Source organism: Ruditapes philippinarum, unplaced genomic scaffold (assembly GCF_026571515.1).
Source record: "Ruditapes philippinarum isolate M1 unplaced genomic scaffold, ASM2657151v2 ctg1211_1_1_1_1, whole genome shotgun sequence".
Classification (NCBI taxonomy): domain Eukaryota; kingdom Metazoa; phylum Mollusca; class Bivalvia; order Venerida; family Veneridae; genus Ruditapes; species Ruditapes philippinarum.
Genome location: NW_026866456.1, coordinates 284,240 through 306,131, shown reverse-complemented (window position 1 = coordinate 306,131; position 21,892 = coordinate 284,240). Strand labels below are relative to the sequence as shown.

General features: G+C 32.4%; 1 protein-coding gene across 1 annotated transcript in view; it reads right to left on the bottom strand.

The window, feature by feature from the left end:
* LOC132732547 (AF4/FMR2 family member 4-like) overlaps window positions 1-21,892 on the bottom strand; it is a 105,946-nt gene that overhangs the window by 60,380 nt on the left and 23,674 nt on the right. Inside the window, exons 5-9 of the mRNA XM_060719027.1 lie at window positions 21,518-21,586; window positions 20,595-20,646; window positions 9,184-9,412; window positions 6,862-6,937; window positions 3,851-3,912 (exon numbers count right to left, since the gene is read on the bottom strand). Coding sequence (XP_060575010.1) covers window positions 3,851-3,912; window positions 6,862-6,937; window positions 9,184-9,412; window positions 20,595-20,646; window positions 21,518-21,586 — 488 coding nt within the window. The remainder of the gene's footprint in view (window positions 1-3,850; window positions 3,913-6,861; window positions 6,938-9,183; window positions 9,413-20,594; window positions 20,647-21,517; window positions 21,587-21,892) is intronic.

Below are 21,892 nucleotides of genomic sequence, written 5' to 3'. Positions count from 1 at the left end.
TTTTTTTTTTTTATTGAACTGTACTCCCAAAATTAATAAACATGGAATTTCAAAATGCTGGACAATATATGCTTTGATAATCTGGTAACAATTAATAAATTGATAACTGAATTCTAATTTAATAAGACCTACATTTTATTTCTTCTATTAACCTTTTAAAGAACGAAAACAAAGCACAAGGCATAATTTTCTGATTCAAAAAAAAAATAATTTTTTATCCAGACCATGAAAAAAAATTTTGAGTAGGGACAAATTTTGTGAGTCGGTCGCATTACTGCAAACAAACATTTTTTTAAGGATGGCCCTATGATAATGTCCAATATCAGACAGGTATTATAAAGGGGCATCTAGTCAATTTTTAAAACTTGAAGCTGCAAAATTTCATACTTAGGACTATCAAATTTCCCCTCTTTTTTTTTTTTGCTGCATTATAGATGAGATAAGGAGAATATTTCATGGGGGAAAAAAATATTAAAATTTCAATTTTTCTTTTTCAAATCTGTCAAAATGCAGTTAGCAGATAACCAACATATTCTCTGATATAATGATAACCAATCTAACATATTTTTTTTCGTTCTGTAAGAATATAAAAATTTGTTCATGACAGATTAATCAAAATGCTTCAAATCAAAATATTTTCCGCCTGCATTTTTACGAATTTGTACAAGCACTGAGATAACCCACGTCCTTTCAGAACAAACTTCATTAACGTTCAGAAAATTAAATTACCTACAGCCTTTTATCAAGTACTGTCAAGTAGTTGTAAAGTTCATTTTCAACAATTATAAGCAAATTTATTTACCTTAAAAAAAAAATTATGCTAAAATTCAATAAACATTGCAATCATTCATTTCGGAGAAGTGGCACGTTTCAAGGGTATGCGAGCAGCATTTCTGTATTGAGTAAGACATGCGTAATAACAGCAGCATTCTTTAAATTTTGTACCTAGTGACATGGGATTCTAAATTACACATCAAATTTACCTATACTTTCTAATTAGACATAACAAGATATCACTGGAAGCATTCACGACAGGTGCCATACTATTCTTTCATTACAAACATAATCATCAATTAAAGAGATGTGCCTTTACCATTTAATCTAAAGTTGAAAATAAAGAGATCTTTAAAGTGTGTGTTGTCCGCAGGATGAAAACAGACACTCAAGACTTCACAAACCTTTATGTAACATACTGCTGGTTCCCTGCTTTTTGAATATCATAAAATAACAACATTCTGTGCCCCAAAGCTGCATAGCAACAGGGTGTTGGTACCCTGCGTTCCACAAATAACAGAAAGTTCAAGTCGTAACTCTATGCGCAATCAAACTCTACGTAAACTTTAATGTAAGGATAAACAAACTTCTGTTCTGTTCTGATAAAAACATACACAACTGTTTCATCCCCACTAACCATGCTTGCAGAGAAAATACACAAGTACTGGTAATTCATGAGCTTTCTATCAATAGGACACAACTATTAACTGCACCATAACTACTTTCCACAAAAAAGTACAAGGTACACAATTTTATAAATTCTCATCGCCTAAAATATCATATCACCTAAAATATCGTATCAAGCTGTTTCAAAGTCATATAATAAAATCTACAACTTCATAATGAATACATGTCCTAGTATAACCAAACATTTACCAGGCAACATCTTTTGTTTAGATCAATACAAGTAATTACCCAGGTTTTCTACATTCTTAAAGGCCCATTATGCCCCCCAAATGCTTTTATTATTATTTGTTAACAGTGTTAAAATCAGGGCACTATTAGAATGGACTACTGAGAAACATGATTACATTTATCTGGTATTTATCTTTTATAGTCTACAATTTATAGAGAAAAAATATCTTAAACAAAATACTCTAAAATCTAAATAGCCTTTAAAAGTCATATGAACAAACTTCAATTTACCTATTTGCTGCTGAATTTGCAAAATGGAATAGTCCTGGTTTGAATTTGGAACTAAATTCTAAGGGAAGATGACGTTCTTGTGCAAGTAGACCTATTTCTACTGATGACCTGTTATTAATTTACCTTAAGCCTGCTGGCAGCAACTGATACTACCCATGTGACCAGATCAGACCATGTGACAAGTACAGAGACCATGTGACCAGTGCAGAGACCATGTGACCAGTGCAGAGACCATGTGACAAGTTGCCTACTATGTGACCTGTGCAGACCATGTGACCAGTGCAGACCATACAATAAGAGCAGACCATGTGACAAGTTGCCTACCATGTGACCAGTGTGAACCAAGCGATCAGTGCAAACCATATTCAGAAGTATAATTATTTTGAAATTTCCCCCATAAATGATGAATGGTTTTGTCCATATTGAAAGATGGACTAATCCATTCCAGATATTTAGCTGGGTTATGGTTAGCAGGGTTATGGTTCAAGCTACTAATGACCAAAGTTTTGAATAATTCATATCTTTGCAAACGATAAAGAAGACATATTATTAACACAAAATCAAAATTATCACCTCTGTAAACATTAAATTGAACTGCTTTACTAAATTCAGACACTTATCTATCTTATTAAGTATGAACTAGTACTACAATATTTTGGCCCTGTCATAGAATCATTAAAGGACTGATGGGTATTAAAGATAATTTTATAGTATGTAAATATTATTCTCCTTTGATCCATTCAACTGTCTGGACGAAAAAATGTCACTCCCAAGACGTATGGACTAAATACAATTGTAGTAACAAGATATGATGAAAAAGGTTATGTTAGGACGTAAAACAGTTACTAGAATAGTTCACCGAGAACATAGGGAATAACAAAATATTATGTGATGAATATCAAATGCAACAGAAATGATGATGATATAAATGATGATGAAGATGATAATGCTTATGATGATGAAGGTGATGATGATGATGATGAAACATAAAGGATGATGATAGTGATGATAAAGGTGAAGATGATGATGATAATGATGATGATGATAAAGGTGATGGTTGATGATGATAATGATTGTGATGATAAAGGTGATGATGATTAAAGAAAATTTTTCGACAAGGTGAATAGTCATAAAGATGATGGTTGTGATGATGAATGAAAAATATCATAGATGATGATGATTAATGGATGACCATGGTGATAATGATGATGACTAATGGATAACCATGGTGATAATGTTGACTAATAGATGACAATGGTTATGATAATGTCATTCAACAACTGAACCCGTTTATACAAGAGGTGACTAATAAACAAAGGTGTTATTTCAAGCAAAATTTCAACAAGTGAATATCTTTCATAATAATTGAGGGGATAGTTGTTATTTTGTCTTATTGTTAAATTCTTTTGCCATGGCAACCTCACAATGATCATGAGTACTTCGAATATAGAACAGAATTATTGATTCCCTTTATTAGTAACCTTTTTAATCAAAGGCAACATATCTTTAGGCCATTATAGAGTATAAAACTTGAATTACAGGAAATGTAATGTTTTTCTCCCTCTCAGTTAAAACTATCTTTTCAGCATTCAATCTTATAATGTCATACATGACATGGGCATGTTTCTTATCTACCAGTTGAAAACATGCAATTATTCATGTGCTGGGGGAATATATTAAATGGAACAGTCATGGTAGACATGTAATAAACATAGCAATCTTAACCCCTGCCTGGCAGCTTATACATTTCACCTTTTATTTTTAATAGCCTTCTTTAAATTGAGATAATTTATCACCAAAACATGACCTTTGAACCTTAAATAACTGTGATATAGTGGCAAGATTTAAGGTCACAGATCAAAACTTGTATACCTTAAACTACACGATACATAAATACGTAAACACAGATATTGATAAAAGGAAAACGTACCCGTGACTTTCGGTCTCTTCCGTAGTCTTCTGCACGGCGGTCTCCGTGCTGAGGGGTGGCACCTGAAACAATGATAAAACATCCTGAGTAATTTTTTTCACATTCTTCACGTTATTATCCTTGAAATCTGTTAACCATAACATTTTCCTCACTTACACTAATCAGTCAAATGGAATAATCCAATGATTCAATATGTGCGTCTGACAGAAACCGGACAAGTTCATTTTCCACGTAGGGAATGAGTCGTCATAAATAGGTTTTTCACAATACATGGAATATCAGGTTATTTAAATGCCAACAAAGATCATCTTATAATTTCACCGTATTCCGAACATATTTTGACAGATTACGCACAAACACACATTCGAGCACTTTACTAGTTCTTCAGAGCGAATTCCACACCAAATAGTTATGTAAATAGAAAATCAAATACTTGTCTGTTAGGATAAAGAGTGGCCATGTATTTTATTGGCTTTTCTTTCTAGTAGGGCCGCCATACTTTATCAACACAAGAGACTATCAAATTATCTGTCAGGGTTTAATGTGACATTTTTTTTGTTAAACACTATCTAAATGCCTTTGTATCCAGAGAAAAAAAATTCATGATGAAATTGAAGCGCGTAGTCAAACAAAAGGTAAAATGTACTTGCGCTAGGTGCAATTTAGACTCGCAACTAATGGATAATGGCAAAATTTTACATGGGTTTTAACTGATAACCGTAATTCTGCAAAATAATGTCCTGCTCAAAAAATCCCACGCTTTTTTATTTAGAATAAACCCAATCTCTTAAGCAGAATAAAAATTATTTATAAAGTAAACAAAATAAATTGTTGATACCAAATGAATAAGCAAAAACTGCTGATTAACTTTATAAAAATTTTGGTCACTATAAAGTATTCTATAAATCATAACCAAATCACAGTATCATTTTTTTATCAATGCATTTATTATTTGTGGGGGTAGGGGATTGGGGGGATGGGGGTGGGAGACAGTTGATTTTAAAGCTTAAGAACATGCTAATTTTTCTTTGTACAAATTTACACACTAAAGTTTCCTTGGGGTTTTTTTTTTCTTTTTTTGAAAAATATTTTAAATATTGATGTAAAAAACAATTATTATACATGTATTCTATAACATAATGTGATGTATTGTATTTTACCTATAATAATAGGCTATTGTTAAAAAGTTCCTTTGACAGTTTAAAGTCTTAAAAAAAAAGTTCCTATAATTATGATATCATCATAATTCATCATAAAACATCAATAACATGACCTTTGACCTCGAGGTAAGTTATCACTATAAACTTACAATGACTAACCAGCTAATCAGTCATCAACTTATCTAACTACTTACAAATGATTTCTGACAATTTTCTACAATACTATCTTAAAGTACACACACATTATCAGGACTTTCACCCCATTCCCTGTCAGGCAATCAATTGACATTATCAATAATTATGTTGACTACTTGACTGGCATTACTGTCATAAAATTTCTAGCAGGCACTGTACAATATGTCTCAGCTTATTCTACAATCCTTCTGAAATTCTTAAATGAACTTGTCCACCTTTCAACTCTGGGAATGATCCATTAAGAATTTTGGGTTATATCAAGATGAAAATATGGAATTTGTCAGCTAACTATTATTTAAGAACATTATTTCATTGCCTGTAGTTAATTTAAATCATAAATGCACCTTTAAGCATTTAAATAAGGATAATTAAATACATATTAATACAATATCATAAAATAATCTGGGAGACCTTTTAAAATCAATACAGAGTTTTCACTTCATGTAACCATAGGCCAACAGTCTTACTATCGAAGCACCCTTTTCAAGCTCGTATTTGACCATTTAAAAGGATTCCACTGAGGTTACTTGACATGAAGGGAATGGAAATATTTTGTTTCAAGCATTGTCTTTCATTTGATGAAGGCATTGACAAATAACTCTGTTATAAAATTTCAGATCATTTTCTCAAGATGGTTTTTAAGAATAATAATTTTCATTTTGCAAAATGACCGAAAAGTGCTTTTATCTCTATACCGGCAAAGAATAGCACCGAAAATTAAATAAGGCTAAGAATCGCACCAAAAATTGATTTTAAAATAATTTGAGAATACCACTCCATTATTGTTTGCTTATTTTTTTTTCATTTCAAGTGATGAAAAGAATTCAAAATAGTATGTATAGATCCTTCAAGCTCTTTTACTCTGTTATACACAGTCATTTATTTGACCCACTGGGACGTGACTTGTACATTTTTCCTAATGACTAAAATCATGATCTAGAAAAATAACATGTTTTTTCCCCTTCCTCCCTGTAATCTATATTAAATCATATTAATGTGCTTAAGCTATAATCATGGCAAGTGAAAAATAGCTTTACATTTTCAAGCCACGGAGACTTGATATTTATATATAACCAAGAGACCAGGGGATCCTGTAAAGCATTTCCCTATTTAAATGTCATCCGTTTCTTAATCTCTGAAGCTGCTAAATGTCAAGCTATTTACAAGGAAATCTTGTTTTAAAATGGTCGTACAAAGCAGGGAAAATAAGATCTAAAACATGTTTCTTCTTGCACTTTATCATAAACTAGATCATTGTGTAAAATACAAGATATACATCATGTTACATTAGCTGAAGCGATAAAACCACTAGACAAAATGTCACATCTGACCATGGCTTCATGAAATGCTATTAGTTCTTTTCTTGAAAACAAGGTTTCCTTTTCTTGGAATATGGTTAAGGATTTTTAACCTTTAGTCAACTTAAAGTGACATTATGCCCATCTGTTTAAAGACTTTTTGATCAGTTACATTTTCAGGAAAGATAGATGAAACAGTTCTTTATAGTTATTATTTTTCCATTTTATGTCCGTCACTTTTCCAAATTTTATGTTTTAGGCTTTTGACCTCAATGAAGTAAGTAAGATTTCCAAATTCAGTCCTATTCTTTTTCTTAACAGTGTTTTTCAGTGAATCATCTATAACTACTTTGCTCACCTTTTCTGCTATATTCGGTCTTCTTTTCTCACTGGAACTCTGGCTGCTAGTGACTGTAGGTTTTGCTGCCTCACTGCTGTAAAAATATCAAACAAAAAACTTCTGTATAACTGACACTTATCATAATACATTATTACATGATTAATGATATAATACTTATCATAGTAACGAGTTACTACATCTACTTACTTACTTACTTTACAATAAATCAGACAAGATCAGCACAAGCTACAATCATCTTTGCTATCATTAACTATTGTTATCCCTATCAAACTGTCACAATGAAAATTGATATTGTTGCTGTCATGAAATTCATCATAAACTTTTCACTTCCATCATAAATTTGTAATTCAATACATCATAAACCAATAAGGCAGCAGTATTATGGAACCTCTTGTGCACATACTGATCATTTTCCTTACAACACAGACATAACTGACAAACTTCCTAACAGATAATCAGGTCTCAGAAAGATCATACAGCTACTTTTCCATTTGGAAGAAGATCATAGGTCCGCCCCCATGCATTATTTCAGGCACCAGTGGGCACCTGAGTTACTCCAACCATGTTAAAGCTATCTGAATACTAGTAAATTCCTCATCTTAAAGAATCCAAAGTTTGAAAGAATCCAAAGTTTGAAAGAATCCTAAAGAATCCAAAAGAATCCAAAGTTTGAAAGAATCAGAAAGAATCCAAAGTTTGAAAGAATCCAAAATTTGAAAGAATCCGAAAAAATCCAAAGTTTGAAAGAATCCGAAAGAATCCAAAGTTTGAAAGAATCCAAAAGAATCCAAAGTTTGAAAGAATCCAAAAGAATCCAAAGTTTGAAAGAATCGAAAGAATCCAAAGTTTGAAAGAATCCAAAAGAATCCAAAGTTTGAAAGAATCCAAAAGAATCCAAAGTTTGAAAGAATCGAAAGAATCCAAAGTTTGAAAGAATCCAAAAGAATCCAAAGTTTAAAAAAAATCGTTCAAAAGAACCCAAAGTTAAAAGAATCCAAAATTCATAGCGAGATTCAAACCCATAGCTGTAAGGATACAATGACTCAAAGTCAACGAGGTAAGGGACGTTTCAAGAAAAACATTTCAAATATTTGAAGAGGCTACTTTATGTGATCACTGTTTAAAGATAAGACCTGTCGCATATTATGTAACAATGTTACAACATAATAAATTGAGTGCCAGCTGTAATACTGCTGTTGAGCACATATAATATCTTCTTTGTGTCTGACTTAATCAATGGAAATAACAAAATTATAAAACGGTTTCTGTTATTCATTACTCTGGTTTCCTAACACACAAAAAAGAAGAAACACTCGCATATTCCCATACAAAAGTCTGAAAATTTGTTTTAAACAGCCTTGGAGAGCAAAACATGATAATTAAAACAAATCCCATACAGAAGTCTGAAAATTTGTTTTAAACAGCCTTGGAGAGCAAAACATGATAATTAAAACAAATCTATCGGTTAGCGAGTGAGTTTTTCACTTTCACGAGACTTGTTGAAATGGAAATTTGGCAGCGGAATAAGCACTATCATCTACAGACAGTTTAGTTCCGTCATAAATCAGCATAATGAACAAGTAGGATATTAGACTGTTATATACGATACAAAAGAGATTAATCAGCATTACAATTGAAATGCAGAAAATATTATAAAATCGCCATAAATATATGAATCCTGCAGACGCGCGTATAAAATAAATCTTTGAACTGACCTGTTCAATTCTCTAAAAATGAAATTAATGGGAAGATGTCCAAAAGAAAATTACTGTAGGAAATATCATTTCGGTAAATTACTTCCAATTTTATCATTGGCTTTTTATTTCTCAGTTTGTACTTCTGATAAATTTACTCTTTCTGACACAAAGTATATCTTAACGAAGACAAAATCTGCTCTACAAGAAGATAATTTTAAAAAGGAAAAAAAATTTTTACACTGAAGTAAACCTAATCTATGCTTGGCAATATATGCAGAGACCTGACTTTGAAGCAATGCTACTTTTTTATTTATTTCTAACAGGAGATGTATGACACTCAGGTAACAAAACAGGTTGGCTTGTAATTCAAGCAGTATGACAAAAACTCGAAACTTTCGGTTGCTTACTTGAAGTACTTTGATACTGAAATTCCTTCAACTTTAATAAGAAATTAAAATGTCCAAATACAAAGCAGAATTTTTTTTCAAAACAGAAACGACAGGTAATGATTACAGCAGAGTATCGGGTTCAGCGGAGTAACATTAATTATCTTCTCTTAGATCTGTATGACAGAGTCTTCTTGAAACATTGAAATAAAAACGTCATTGATATAATTATTTACCTATTTGCTGGGTGTTCCCCGGTCTCCATTATTCCATCTATATCAAAGCCCTCATCATGATGATCATTAGCTACACTACTGTCATCATCATCGTCATCATCTTCACCTTCACTACTACTGCTATCACTGCTACTACTGGAGGAATCTAGCCCCTGAATTTCCTCTGGTACGTTTGTTTTAACCGCCTCATTAGGAGTCACACTCATTTCTGACAAACTTTTCCTCAGATCTGAAAAAGAACATAAAAATCTATAATAATTAAATCACCATTTTCACAATCTTATATATCAAAAGTGTCATAAGTAGTATCATAATCATCAGCAACAAATTCATTGTGTTATAACATAATCAATCCCCCTACTTAAATATATTATCACTACCACTATAAACTCTGTCAGCTGAAGAATCATCTGACATCATCATCATCATCACTACCAACACAAACCTTGTTATCATCACCTATCATCATCATCATCATCATCATCAATACCAACACAAACCTTGTTACAAACCTTGTTATCATCATCTATCATCATCATCATCACTACCAACACAAACCTTGTTATCATCACCTATCATCATCATCATCATCACTACCAACACAAACCTTGTTAACATCATCATCATCATCATTATCATCACTACCAAAAAAAAAACCTTGTTATCATCACATATCATCAACATCATCACTACCAACACAAGCCTTGTAACCATCACCTATCATCATCATCATCACTACCAACACAAACCTTGTTATCATCACATATCATCATCATCATTATCATCATCATCACTATCAACACAAACCTTGTTATCATCACCTATCATCATCATCATCATCACTACCAACACAAACCTTGTTAACATCATCATCATCATTATCATCACTACTAACAAAAACCTTGTTATCATCACATATCATCATCATCATCACTACCAACACAAACCTTGTTACCATCACCTATCATCATCATCATCACTACCAACACAAACCTTGTTATCATCACATATCATCATCATCATCATCATCATCATCACTACCAACACAAACCTTGTTATCATCACCTATCATCATCCATCATCACTACCAACACAAACCTTGTTATCATCACCTATCATCATCATCATCATCATCATCATCACTACCAACACAAACCTTGTTATCATCACCTATCATCATCATCATCAACACTACCTTCACAAACCTTGTTATCGTGATAATTAACACATACAGTGTGATAACCAATCATCAACACCATTATCATCATTAACTTCATCAACATAACTCTTTAATTCAGCATAACAGTGAAAAGAGTACAAAAGTGTCCAAAATAACAAATTTTCACATTATCTATTCCGCTCAAACCTGCAAACATGGCAACAGACGGTAATAATCAAATTACGTAATAAATCTCGCAACATCCCTGATTTTTATCAAACTTCATTTCAATGATTATAGTATTATATTATAATTATCATTAATCATAATCTTCCATACTAATCATAAATCATCATAAAATCATTAACAATATCATTCACTAAGCCGGCAAAATTATACCAATTTATTATACTGGCGGATGAAGCTGAAAATGAACATAATGTCTGCCTATTATCCTTAAACAGGAAGCTTGCAACAAATCAATTTAGTAACACAGTCCTGTTGGATTGTTTTGTTTTTGTTTGGTTTTTTAACCAGAAAATAGGTCTATTACTTTGTTTACATCATAAAACGGCTAGTTACAATCTCCGATACCTTTTCTATATCATCTTTGCCACTCAAAAGGACCTCCTTATCATGTTTCACTACATTATCAGATTTGTAGAAGGAAATATATTTATCACACTACTGCATTATATAAATAATCAGAGAAAAAATCTAAAGGAGCTGAATTCAAAACATATTTCTATGTTTATTGCACGATAGGGTTTTTTTTTATTATTCTTCCTGCACTAGCAAAGTAATCAATCATGGAAGTGATGGTTTTTACTTTTCCAGAGCTTCATTTGATTAAACGAACTTCAAAACAAGAACCGGTTGAACCGGGTGATGCTCCCCGAGAAGGTTCTGGACACAGGAAAGTATAAAAAAAATGAACAAAGGGCAATAACTCCAAAATTAGACCAGGCTTTGTTTAGGTTCTTGAAGCGTTGCAGTTCTATCCAATTACATCTAGCTACCTACAAAGTTTCATGTTGATATCTCTAATAGTTTTAAAGTAATGTCCAGGACAAAAGTCAAAAAGTAAAAATAAACAAAGGGCAATTACTTCAAAATAAGGCAAGGCAGAGTAATGATTCTTAAGCACTGCACTTCCACCCAATGAGACCTATCTATCTACAAAGTTTCATGTTAATATCTCTTATAATTTTAGAGTAATGTCCCAGACAAAGTTCAAAGTGTCAAAATGAACAAAGGGCAATAACTCCAAAGTAGGCAAGACAGTGTTACAGTTCTTGTGCACTGCAAACTTACTCAATGAGATCTATCTACCTACAAAGTTTCATGTTGATATCTCTTATACATTAAGAAATATGTCCCGGACAAAGTTCAAAGTGTAAAAATAAACAAAGGGGGATAATTCAAAAATTAGGCAAGGCAGAGTTAAGGTTCTTGTTCACTGCACACCTACTCAATGAGATCTATCTACCTACAAAGTTTCATGTTGATACCTCTTATACTTTTAGAGTTATGTCCTGGACAAAGTTCAAAGTGTAAAATAAACAAAGGGGGATAATTCAAAAATTAGACAAGGCAGAGTTACGGTTCTTGTGCACTGCACACCTACTCAATGAGATCTATCTACCTACAAAGTTTCATGTTGATACCTCTTATACTTTTAGAGTTATGTCCCGGACAAATTTCAAAGTGTAAAATAAACAAAGGGGGATAATTCAAAAATTAGGCAAGGCAGAGTTACGGTTCTTGTGCACTGCACACCTACTCAATGAGATCTATCTACCTACAAAGTTTCATGTTGATACCTCTTATACTTTAAGAGTTATGTCCCGGACAAAGTTCAAAGTGTAAAATAAACAAAGGGGGATAATTAAAAAATTAGGCAAGGCAGAGTTACGGTTCTTGTGCACTGCACTTCTACTCAATGAGATCTATCTACCTACAAAGTTTCATGTTGATACCTCTTATACTTTTAGAGTTATGTCCCGGACAAATTTCAAAGTGTAAAATAAACAAAGGGGGATAATTCAAAAATTAGGCAAGGCAGAGTTACGGTTCTTGTGCACTGCACTTCTACTCAATGAGATCTATCTACCTACAAAGTTTCATGTTGATACCTCTTATACTTTTAGAGTTATGTCCCGGACAAAGTTCAAAGTGTAAAATAAACAAAGGGGAATAATTCAAAAATTAGGCAAGGCAGAGTTACGGTTCTTGTGCACTGCACACCTACTCAATGAGATCTATCTACCTACAAAGTTTCATGTTGATACCTCTTATACTTTTAGAGTTATGTCCCGGACAAAGTTCAAAGTGTAAAAATAAACAAAGGGGAATAATTCAAAAATTAGGCAAGGCAGAGTTACGGTTCTTGTGCACTGCACACCTACTTAATGAGATCTATCTACCTACAAAGTTTCATGTTGATACCTCTTGTTGTTTCAAAGTTATGTCCCGGACAAGAAAAGGGGACGGACGGACGGACGGACGGACGGCCGGACGGACGGACGGACAAGGCGGCGACTATATGCTCCCCCGAAATTTTTTCGGGGAGCATAATAAAACAAAACTCCTATCTTGCAGGCTTTATAAACGCTTTTTAATAACATCAAAAACAAACATTGTATTCTATTTTAAGTGTTTTCATGTTAAATGTGAAGCTTTGATACTGTGGGGGGAAAAACAGCCTAAAAGTAACTTCAGACATTATTAAAGCTTTAGTACCGTCTGTATTGTTCTTATTTGTTTTGAGCAAAATATACAAATCACTTTCAACAGCCTTTTAGTTATTTAGCAAAATTCCTGAATGTATATGTTGTGATCATAAGGTCTAGGGTTCGATCCTCTGTAAGGAATTTCATTCTTTCTTTTTTTCATAAATCTGACTCTTGGAATATATATAAATATTTCAAGTGTTTTGTACAATAAATTTTTATCAAGTATTTCAGTCTAATAAAGTCTAGATACGGTTCAATAAACAAACACGTCTATAAACGTATCACCTTTATAAATTACGGAGAAGATGCCGCACAGAGTGATGCTGCGTCTGATACTGTCAAATTAAAGCAATCACATTTATTATATCAAATAAGAGAAAAAAACGATACAGAAATTAATATATAACAGTATGTCTACGTTTTCAGACAGTCTGGACAGACAAAATTAAGGACGATTCTAACATAATAATAGATGCCTTCAATCCTGAAGTACTAAACTCTCACAGAATAATGGCTGCATGTCTGGGCAGGAATTGGAATAGTGCCAAAATCTGCAAACTTAAACAAGTCCTCTGTCTGGTAACTGTGTTGTCTCGTCTTGATACATTAAGCTGTTTCAACCTACTTCTGAGATAAACTCTTCAAGTCAGGGGCTATAACTCTAAATTTACTGAATTTGTGAAATGGATTTGTCCTTCTGAATTTCAAACAGTCTTTACACATTTAAATAATGTTACATCAAATTAAGCTAGCAATATGGTACAAACCCTGGTCTGACTGCACATGCATGTTGGCTGGCCAGGCTATATACTGATGGCAAAGGCAAATCACTTTTCTCTCAAGCAAGTTTAAGGTTTACATGGATAATGTGTTTTAACTTTTGGCAATCTGTTACACATGACCCAACAATGTTAAGATAGCCAAGTAAAATGTTTTTTTCTTTCTTTTTTTTAAAGCTATGCCTACTACCATTACCATATTTGGACATACTACTATAGATTCTGTATCACATATATTACAATCATGTGTTATAGTAGCAGGAAGTCACAATAGCCAATGAAAATATGAGTTATGATTCAGGAGTGGCTGACTCAATGCCACTTCTTTCTTAATATGTTCAAAATATTTCTTTGGAGACCAAGGTCCGAGGTTTTCAAGAATTTCTCTGGGCTTAAACTACCATCTCAGGTATTTGATAAGTCTGACACAGTATGTACTCTGACCATCTGACCAATGAAAATCCATTACCCTTTAAGCTAATTTAATATACATGCAGTTTAAACATGTATATTTCAAGTTTTTTTTTTTAAAAGGTTAAGGAAGTGTAAAGAATTTTTTCACTTAAATATCATAATAACACTTGTATAAAATTTCTTAGTCTTCACACATTTATTCATTAATTTTATTCTTATACCTAAGGGACTTTAGTAATTAAATCTCGACTACACAGAATTCGATTTACAAGCAATTCCATTGATTTTTTTAACTACCACAAGGGAAATCATTCAGGTATGTAATGTTTTTCAAATAAGGACACAAAAGTTGTCTACCTTATATGCAATCAAAAATCTATTTTTAGATCAAGGTAGGAAATAAAATTTTTACTAATCGTAAGCTTGCTCCCGGAATTTAGAATATTATGGGTTTTTACCAGCTTGGAAAATTATCACAACCAGTTGAGAGCTGCAGTTCACTGTGACAATTACAGTAAGATTGGCAAATGGACGGAGGGGATGGTTAGCATGAAAAAAAAAAAAAAGTTCCGCGTAACATTATTTACACATGATTTATGATATACTAATATGAAAGAAGCACATACTTTTTTCTATTTCAAAACAGCAACTATAATCAAAACAGAATGCTTTGATGTAAATGTATGTTGTTTAAATAACTTATTTACTTATTCATAATGTAATCACATAAATCCATTTTTTACCACATGTTTTATGTTTATTGGCGGTGAAACATCGAGACAAGAATAGCGATGAATATTACACATTCAATTGTTTGTCTGATTCTATATATAAAACATTAATAAAATTGTTATCTAAATTAGCACCAATAACAATTTATATAAATAAAATATATTTACTAAATTATTACCTTAATTTTTTCTATATTTACAACTTGTTAAACAAATTATGACCTACATTTAGTAAATTGACACCAAAATTAATTCTATGGAAATTAATTTCATCATTTTCATTTCATACAACTTATAGAAACAAATCGATCAAATTAATTTCTATATTTACAACTAATAAGAAACCAGAAATTATTACTGCTAAGTTATTATGTAAAGTGATGATTAAAGTATCAGAATAATTACCACTGATCAATCACATGTTAACAGCTTCTATTTTATCAAAAAGCTGCCTGTTTATAAACAACATAATTGAGCCGCGTCACGACAAAACCAACATAATGGGTTTGCGACCAGCATGGATCCAGACCAGCCTGCGCATCCGCGCAGTCTGATCAGGATCCATGCTGTTCGCTATTAGTTTCTCTACTTGTAATAGAGTTGGTAAGCGAACAGCATGGATCCTGATCAGACTGCGCGGATGCGCAGGCTGGTCTGGATCCATGCTGGTCGCAAACCCATATGTTGGTTTTGTCATGACGCGGCTCATATATGCATTTACAAATGCCGATCCAAATGCCATCAGACAACAGCAACAATTCTTGAATAAATTATACCAAAGAAAATGGCATTCAAAATGTACTTCCTTGAATCAAGAACAAAACAGTGTCAAAAACTTAGCATTTCATCAGTTTTGGCTACTCTCAAAATTTCTCTAGCTACTTTAAAATATATAGAGAGCAGTGTGTGTTGAACCCAACTGTTTGTTAGTTAGTTTGTTAGTTAGTTTGTTAGCTTTTGACCAGTTTCTTTGTTTAAGAAAGCTTGTATTGAAACTGATTTTCTTTGCTTGCAAGACTAACGAAATTTTTATTTGTGCAATATTGCAAGAAAAAATGTCTTACAAGGGCTGTTGAGATCATTTTCTACTACATTGATAGATCAACTATCTCTAAGAATTATATCACCTTACAAGAGCTGTTGAGATCATTTCCTACTACATTGATAGACAACTATCTCTGAGAATTATAACACCTTTCAAGGGCTGTTGAGATCATTTTCTACTACATTGATAGAACAACTATCTCTAAGAATTATAACACCTTACAAGGGCTGTTGAGATCATTTTCTACTACATTGATAGAACAACTATCTCTAAGAATTATAACACCTTACAAGGGCTGTTGAGATCATTTTCTACTACATTGATAGAACAACTATCTCTAAGAATTATAACACCTTACAAGGGCTGTTGAGATCATTTTCTACTACATTGATAGACAACTATCTCTAAGAATTATAACACCTTACAAGGGCTGTTGAGATCATTTTCTACTACACTGATAGAACAACTATCTCCGAAAATGACTGACTTTACCAGGGCTATTGAGAACAACTAATTGCAAAAATAAGAACACCAGACATTGGCCGTTGAGATCATTTTTAACTTTTTCTATAGAACAAATTACAGCAAGAATAATTCTACAGGTTTACTATAATTGACAATTAACGATGACAGAAACAAACATAACTGTTACATAAAACTTAACCTTCATATCATCCATCAATCCCTGCGCCAGTCTTCAAAGAACAGCTTAAAATACTGTGTTAAAGTGTGTTTCTACAATTAACATTCAATTGATCATACTTAACAGAATTTACAAGCAGTGCATGAATTTATTAGCATCTTGACAAATTGGTGACAAATTGACTTCTGACAAATAATCAACATACATGTTCCACATTTGCCGACAAATTGGCCATCAAAACTACTTTTCATTTCAAGATGTTGGTATATAATTTAAGTTGTACTTAATGGGAAATATACATATATCACTGTTTCGTAGTAAGTCCTTAATTGTTCCTAAGCAATGGCAGTTAAAAAAAAAGATTTATATATTAACCAGACTGCTCTGCCAACTTAACTTCCAATTTTATTATTAAATCTCAAGTATATGATTTAAACGTCTCAATAAATTATCTTTCACATATACAGGTGACAGTTTGCAAAGTTTTGCATTATAAATGAAATGCAAGCTATATGAGTTTTAAATTAAACAAGAGCTTTAGGTAGGACAGCACGCTCATCAATTCTCAGTGCCTGATAGTAAAACAAGAGCCTGGATAACATAATGATAGAATTTTCAGAGTTCAAAAAGGGCTATAATTCCGTCAAAATCCATGTTAGAGTAACAGGCCTTGGACAGTGACTTTCTATTTTGTTCTAATCAAAGTGTATGAAGTTTTAACCCATTCAGTAGTTTTGAACCCAACTTGCATGAAAAATATTAACAAAAGCCTGACACCAAGGCCTGGGCGAGAACAAAAGCTCTCCCTTTCTTCAAACAGTCAAGCAAAAAATTAATATATTTTACTTAATGTCATCAATAAAATGTAGAACAAAACAGCATCATAAAATTGTGTAATAAATCTAAACCACTTTTTCATAAGGAAGTGTTTTTATTATACTGTATAACCTTCGAACAAAATATAAACAATAAGACGGACATTAAGATAAACAGATGTTCAACAACGATAACTTAATTTTCACTATGTCGGTTAAAAAAAACATTATTGTTTTTACCATGATTTTTCAGTAGCAACATATACAAATACTTTTTGGCTTCTGCCCAGGGCTTCAAATGAAAGACTTGTCCAATTATTTTGGTGGGTTTTTTTGGTTTGTTTTTTTCCATAAATAAACATTTTTAATTCTTAACCCTTAAAATTGAGAATGGATTTTTCCTGCATTGACATTAAGAACAGTTCATTAAAAGCTGACAGGATTTCAATGTAGAAATAAAGAAATTTAGTAGCAACATTAGTCGGGTGTCAGACTGCACAGTAGTTCAGACTGGCATATGTGACATTTTCTATATCTGTACACTCAGCGCTTATACTTTTTTATTTACTAGCCTAAATAATTATGGATTGATACTTCATGAATTCAAGTATTGTTTCAATACAAACAAATGGTTTTAAATATTTGTACACTCGTAATTCATCAACTATAAAAAAAACTTGTAAACAATGCTGTAAATAACCAGTTCAAACTTGATTGTAATTGTAAAGTAACAGAAAACAATTTTAAATCTTAGTTTTAGGAAATACTTGCATTCTAATAAAAAAAAACACTTCCCTGAAAAGTTACAATTTTTTAAGAATTGCTCTATTTTTAGACCACCAACCTTGACACATGTTTAACCAACTATTGAATAACAAGATAACCTGAAGCCAATATATGAATAATTACCTTACAAACGACTTTTTTCTGTTCTTTTTACACTTTCCACAAAACACTAACATTTTATATGTTAAACCTTCTCAATTTCAATAATGCACTTGTTATTAAGTTTCCATTTTTGGAACTTTTCATCATCCATTTTGGGGATGTCAGGATGAAAATTTACGTTTTGAAGTCGTCCAACAATCATAGAGCCAGTTGTCAAACTGCAAAGATATGCAGACTGACCATGGTGCCATACAATGGGCGACAAACTGGTAATTTCATTCTCTAATTTTGTAAAAGAAAGGGCTTATTAATGGCCTACCTCAATGACTGAAAAGTCATTTGATAATGTTTGATGCATGATTCTTTGAATAATAAAATATGTTACCAGGAAATATAGCAATTTACAATGGTATATAGTTTCCCTACAAATATTAGGATGAAACTTTTCTGATACATTGCATCAAAGTTGGTTTATGGATATGTCAACTTTGTGCATTAAAAAATATTCCCTCATAATAAAGTGCTGCAAGAATTGCAAAAAAGTATATAGCACTAATGCCTACAATGGACAAGTATTACCTCAGAACAATAAATATTTGCCTAGGCAATGGTAATTGTTTAATTATCAAATATCTAAAATATTTGTAAAAGAAACGTGTAAAGACCAAAAATCTATTTTTAACAGAAATGACTTTGACCTTGACCTCAATCAACCCGAAACTTCACCCTTTGATAGTGGTTATATCTATGAATTTTTGTCTATAAACAAAAATGGTTATATGGAAAAAGAACAATGACAGATGGATAAATTCAGGACTTCATACCCTTACAAAAAATATTTAGGGAGATAGAAAAATCTTTTGTTCATACAGTTTCATCAAGGATTTTGAGTTTAGGGTTTGTAACTTTGTGCCTGTTAGAAACAATCCATCTTCCCCTTTCATGAACTAACCACGTGCCAGGTGCCATTGACTTCCTAGAAAGTAGGTTATACTGCACTAACATGACCTTAATTCTTAAAGGTACATATGTCATTTACCTTTCCATGAACAATTAACGACTATTTTGCCATTGATCAATAAAGACATTAATTTTTTTCCCATATATAGAAAACATATATATACAGTGTAATATATTACTTTACGTGAACAGATGTCCAGTGGAAAATGGAAAACTGCACGTTCAGCATAAATGCCATAAGATGTTAAGAACTCAAAATCTCCTCTAAAACTACATTATCTAAGACCTTTTGTCAACCTTAAATTGATGCCGCAGCTACTGTTGTTGTTGTTGTCAGTTACATTTTTTCAGGGCTGGTTTTTTTGTTCACTATATTGTCAAGGGCCTTATTAAAGCCCCTTCACAATTCAAAAATGCAAGTTTCACACTTGACAAAAATGCCACTGCCGCAATCCAATATTTGCTTGATTACTGCCATAAAAACAGTATAACATATATTTTCAACTAAATTTTACTGTATAATTAGTTGCTTCTGATCACCTCTTACCCTAAAATATTTATTACTTATTTACAATCAGAGTTATTTGAATGTTTTGTTTTTGTCCGGATCAAACAGAGAGAAACCTTTTTTTCCCACAATGTTTTTCCCCAATTTGCATATCCTGCGCTTCTCCCTTCACAAGAGGAAAAAAACTTCAGTATTTCAAGAGCAATTGCTCTTGCATTTCACAAATAAAATAGACTTAACAATTTTCACAATTCAAGGGGAGTGGAGGTGGAAAGCCCCTTTAGTCTCCTTCATGAAATAATAATTGTGAACGGCCTCAAAGAAAGTCTAGTCATATAATATCATGTACCATTACTTTAATATAAATTGAGCCAGAAGGTAAATAACTTCACTTTGGTTTTTACCTATGATATTCATACAAAGTTACTAAAAGGTCATTTTGGATATATAATTAAACAATGGCCATGGAATTGGTCTTTAATAGAAAACAAACCATTACACGACTTGTAATTCAGGACTTCAATTAAGTTAAAAAAAATTGGAAGTCAGAGACTGCAAAGTCTCTCCCATTGGAAGTCACATTATATAGGTAAAGAAGAAAAAGCATTATATTTTGGAAGTCACAAGCCAAAACCAAAGACTGATGAGTAAATTACTTCAAAACTTCCACTAACTGAAGCCCTGGTAATTGAGCCAAGAATTTAACAAACTTGTATAAGACAACAACAAATTACCTTTGCTACTCTTCCCATTGATATTCAAGTCTTTCCTGTCTTGTATTTTGTCCTGAAAGAAATTCAAACAATGCAAATCAAATGATTACATACAAGTTAAGCACATTCCTGCTATAAAAAGATCTCTATTACATAATGGCAGAGACTGTGTCTTTCTAGGGCTTCAGTGCTGTTTAACAAGGCAAGCAAGCATAGCTTTGAATTTATATATAGTGTTGACCACAATTTTAGCATTGTCAAACATTACACCCTTCACCTCCTGAGTCTGTTCAGTGATCTGACCTGAACAGGCTGAACTTCCGTTTTCGGAACAGTCCATTATCAATTTAGGTGATATGAAGGTGAAAATTTAGCCTGTTCTGACTGCATGTGCAGGTTTGAGTCCTGCAATTTTATCTGTTGAAAAGGAAATACAACATTGCCAAAATTAATTTTATAAATTATCTGCCCTTTTGAAATGATGCACAGTTTATATTATGTTGTTTGTTTATTTGTTTGATTGGGTTTTACGTCACACTGACACAATATAGGTCATAAGGCGACATTCCAGGTTTACTGGTGGAGGAAGACCTCAAGTGCCCTTCTTTGCATTATTTCAGGCACGAACGGGCACCAGAGTAGAACCAACGACGTTTCATAAGCTAGCTGGATAGCTTCCTCACATGAAAGATCCAAAGTCCCTGTCGGGATTTGATCTCACAGAGGTGAGGGTTTATATAATGAACATGTTAACTAAGTATAAAGTGAATTATCAATAGCTTTGGTAGAATCTCAGAAAATTAATATTAACCAACAAAAAAGCAGTCATGGCAAAAGCTTCACTTTTCTTTTCAGAAAGTGGAACTTAAAATAGCTGAGCAATATAGTATATGATGGCATTTATAATATGTAACTGATATAAAGAGAAGGAAAAAATTACTAACTGAGAATGGAAACTGGGATTCCTTGAACGGTGTCTGTATGCCAGTCAAAGGTTGTGGCACTTGGAACTCCTGAAAAATAAACAAGAAAACCGTTTACACAATTGACTCAGGGATTTATTATCCCTAAAAGCTTTAATTGTTAAAACGCATGATATAATAAAAATTGATTAAAAGTCATTTTGTAAATCTTATATACAATAATATTATATGCATGTATATTATTTCTAAATAAGCAGTACCTTAACTTAACCATCTTGCACAATACTTCGATTATGCATACATTGAAAAAGGAACGGTATTCAGTCTACAGAATTTAATTATTATTTGAGAACAACCTTTCCCCTGCTGGAACAGATAGTGATAAGGCTTTGCCAC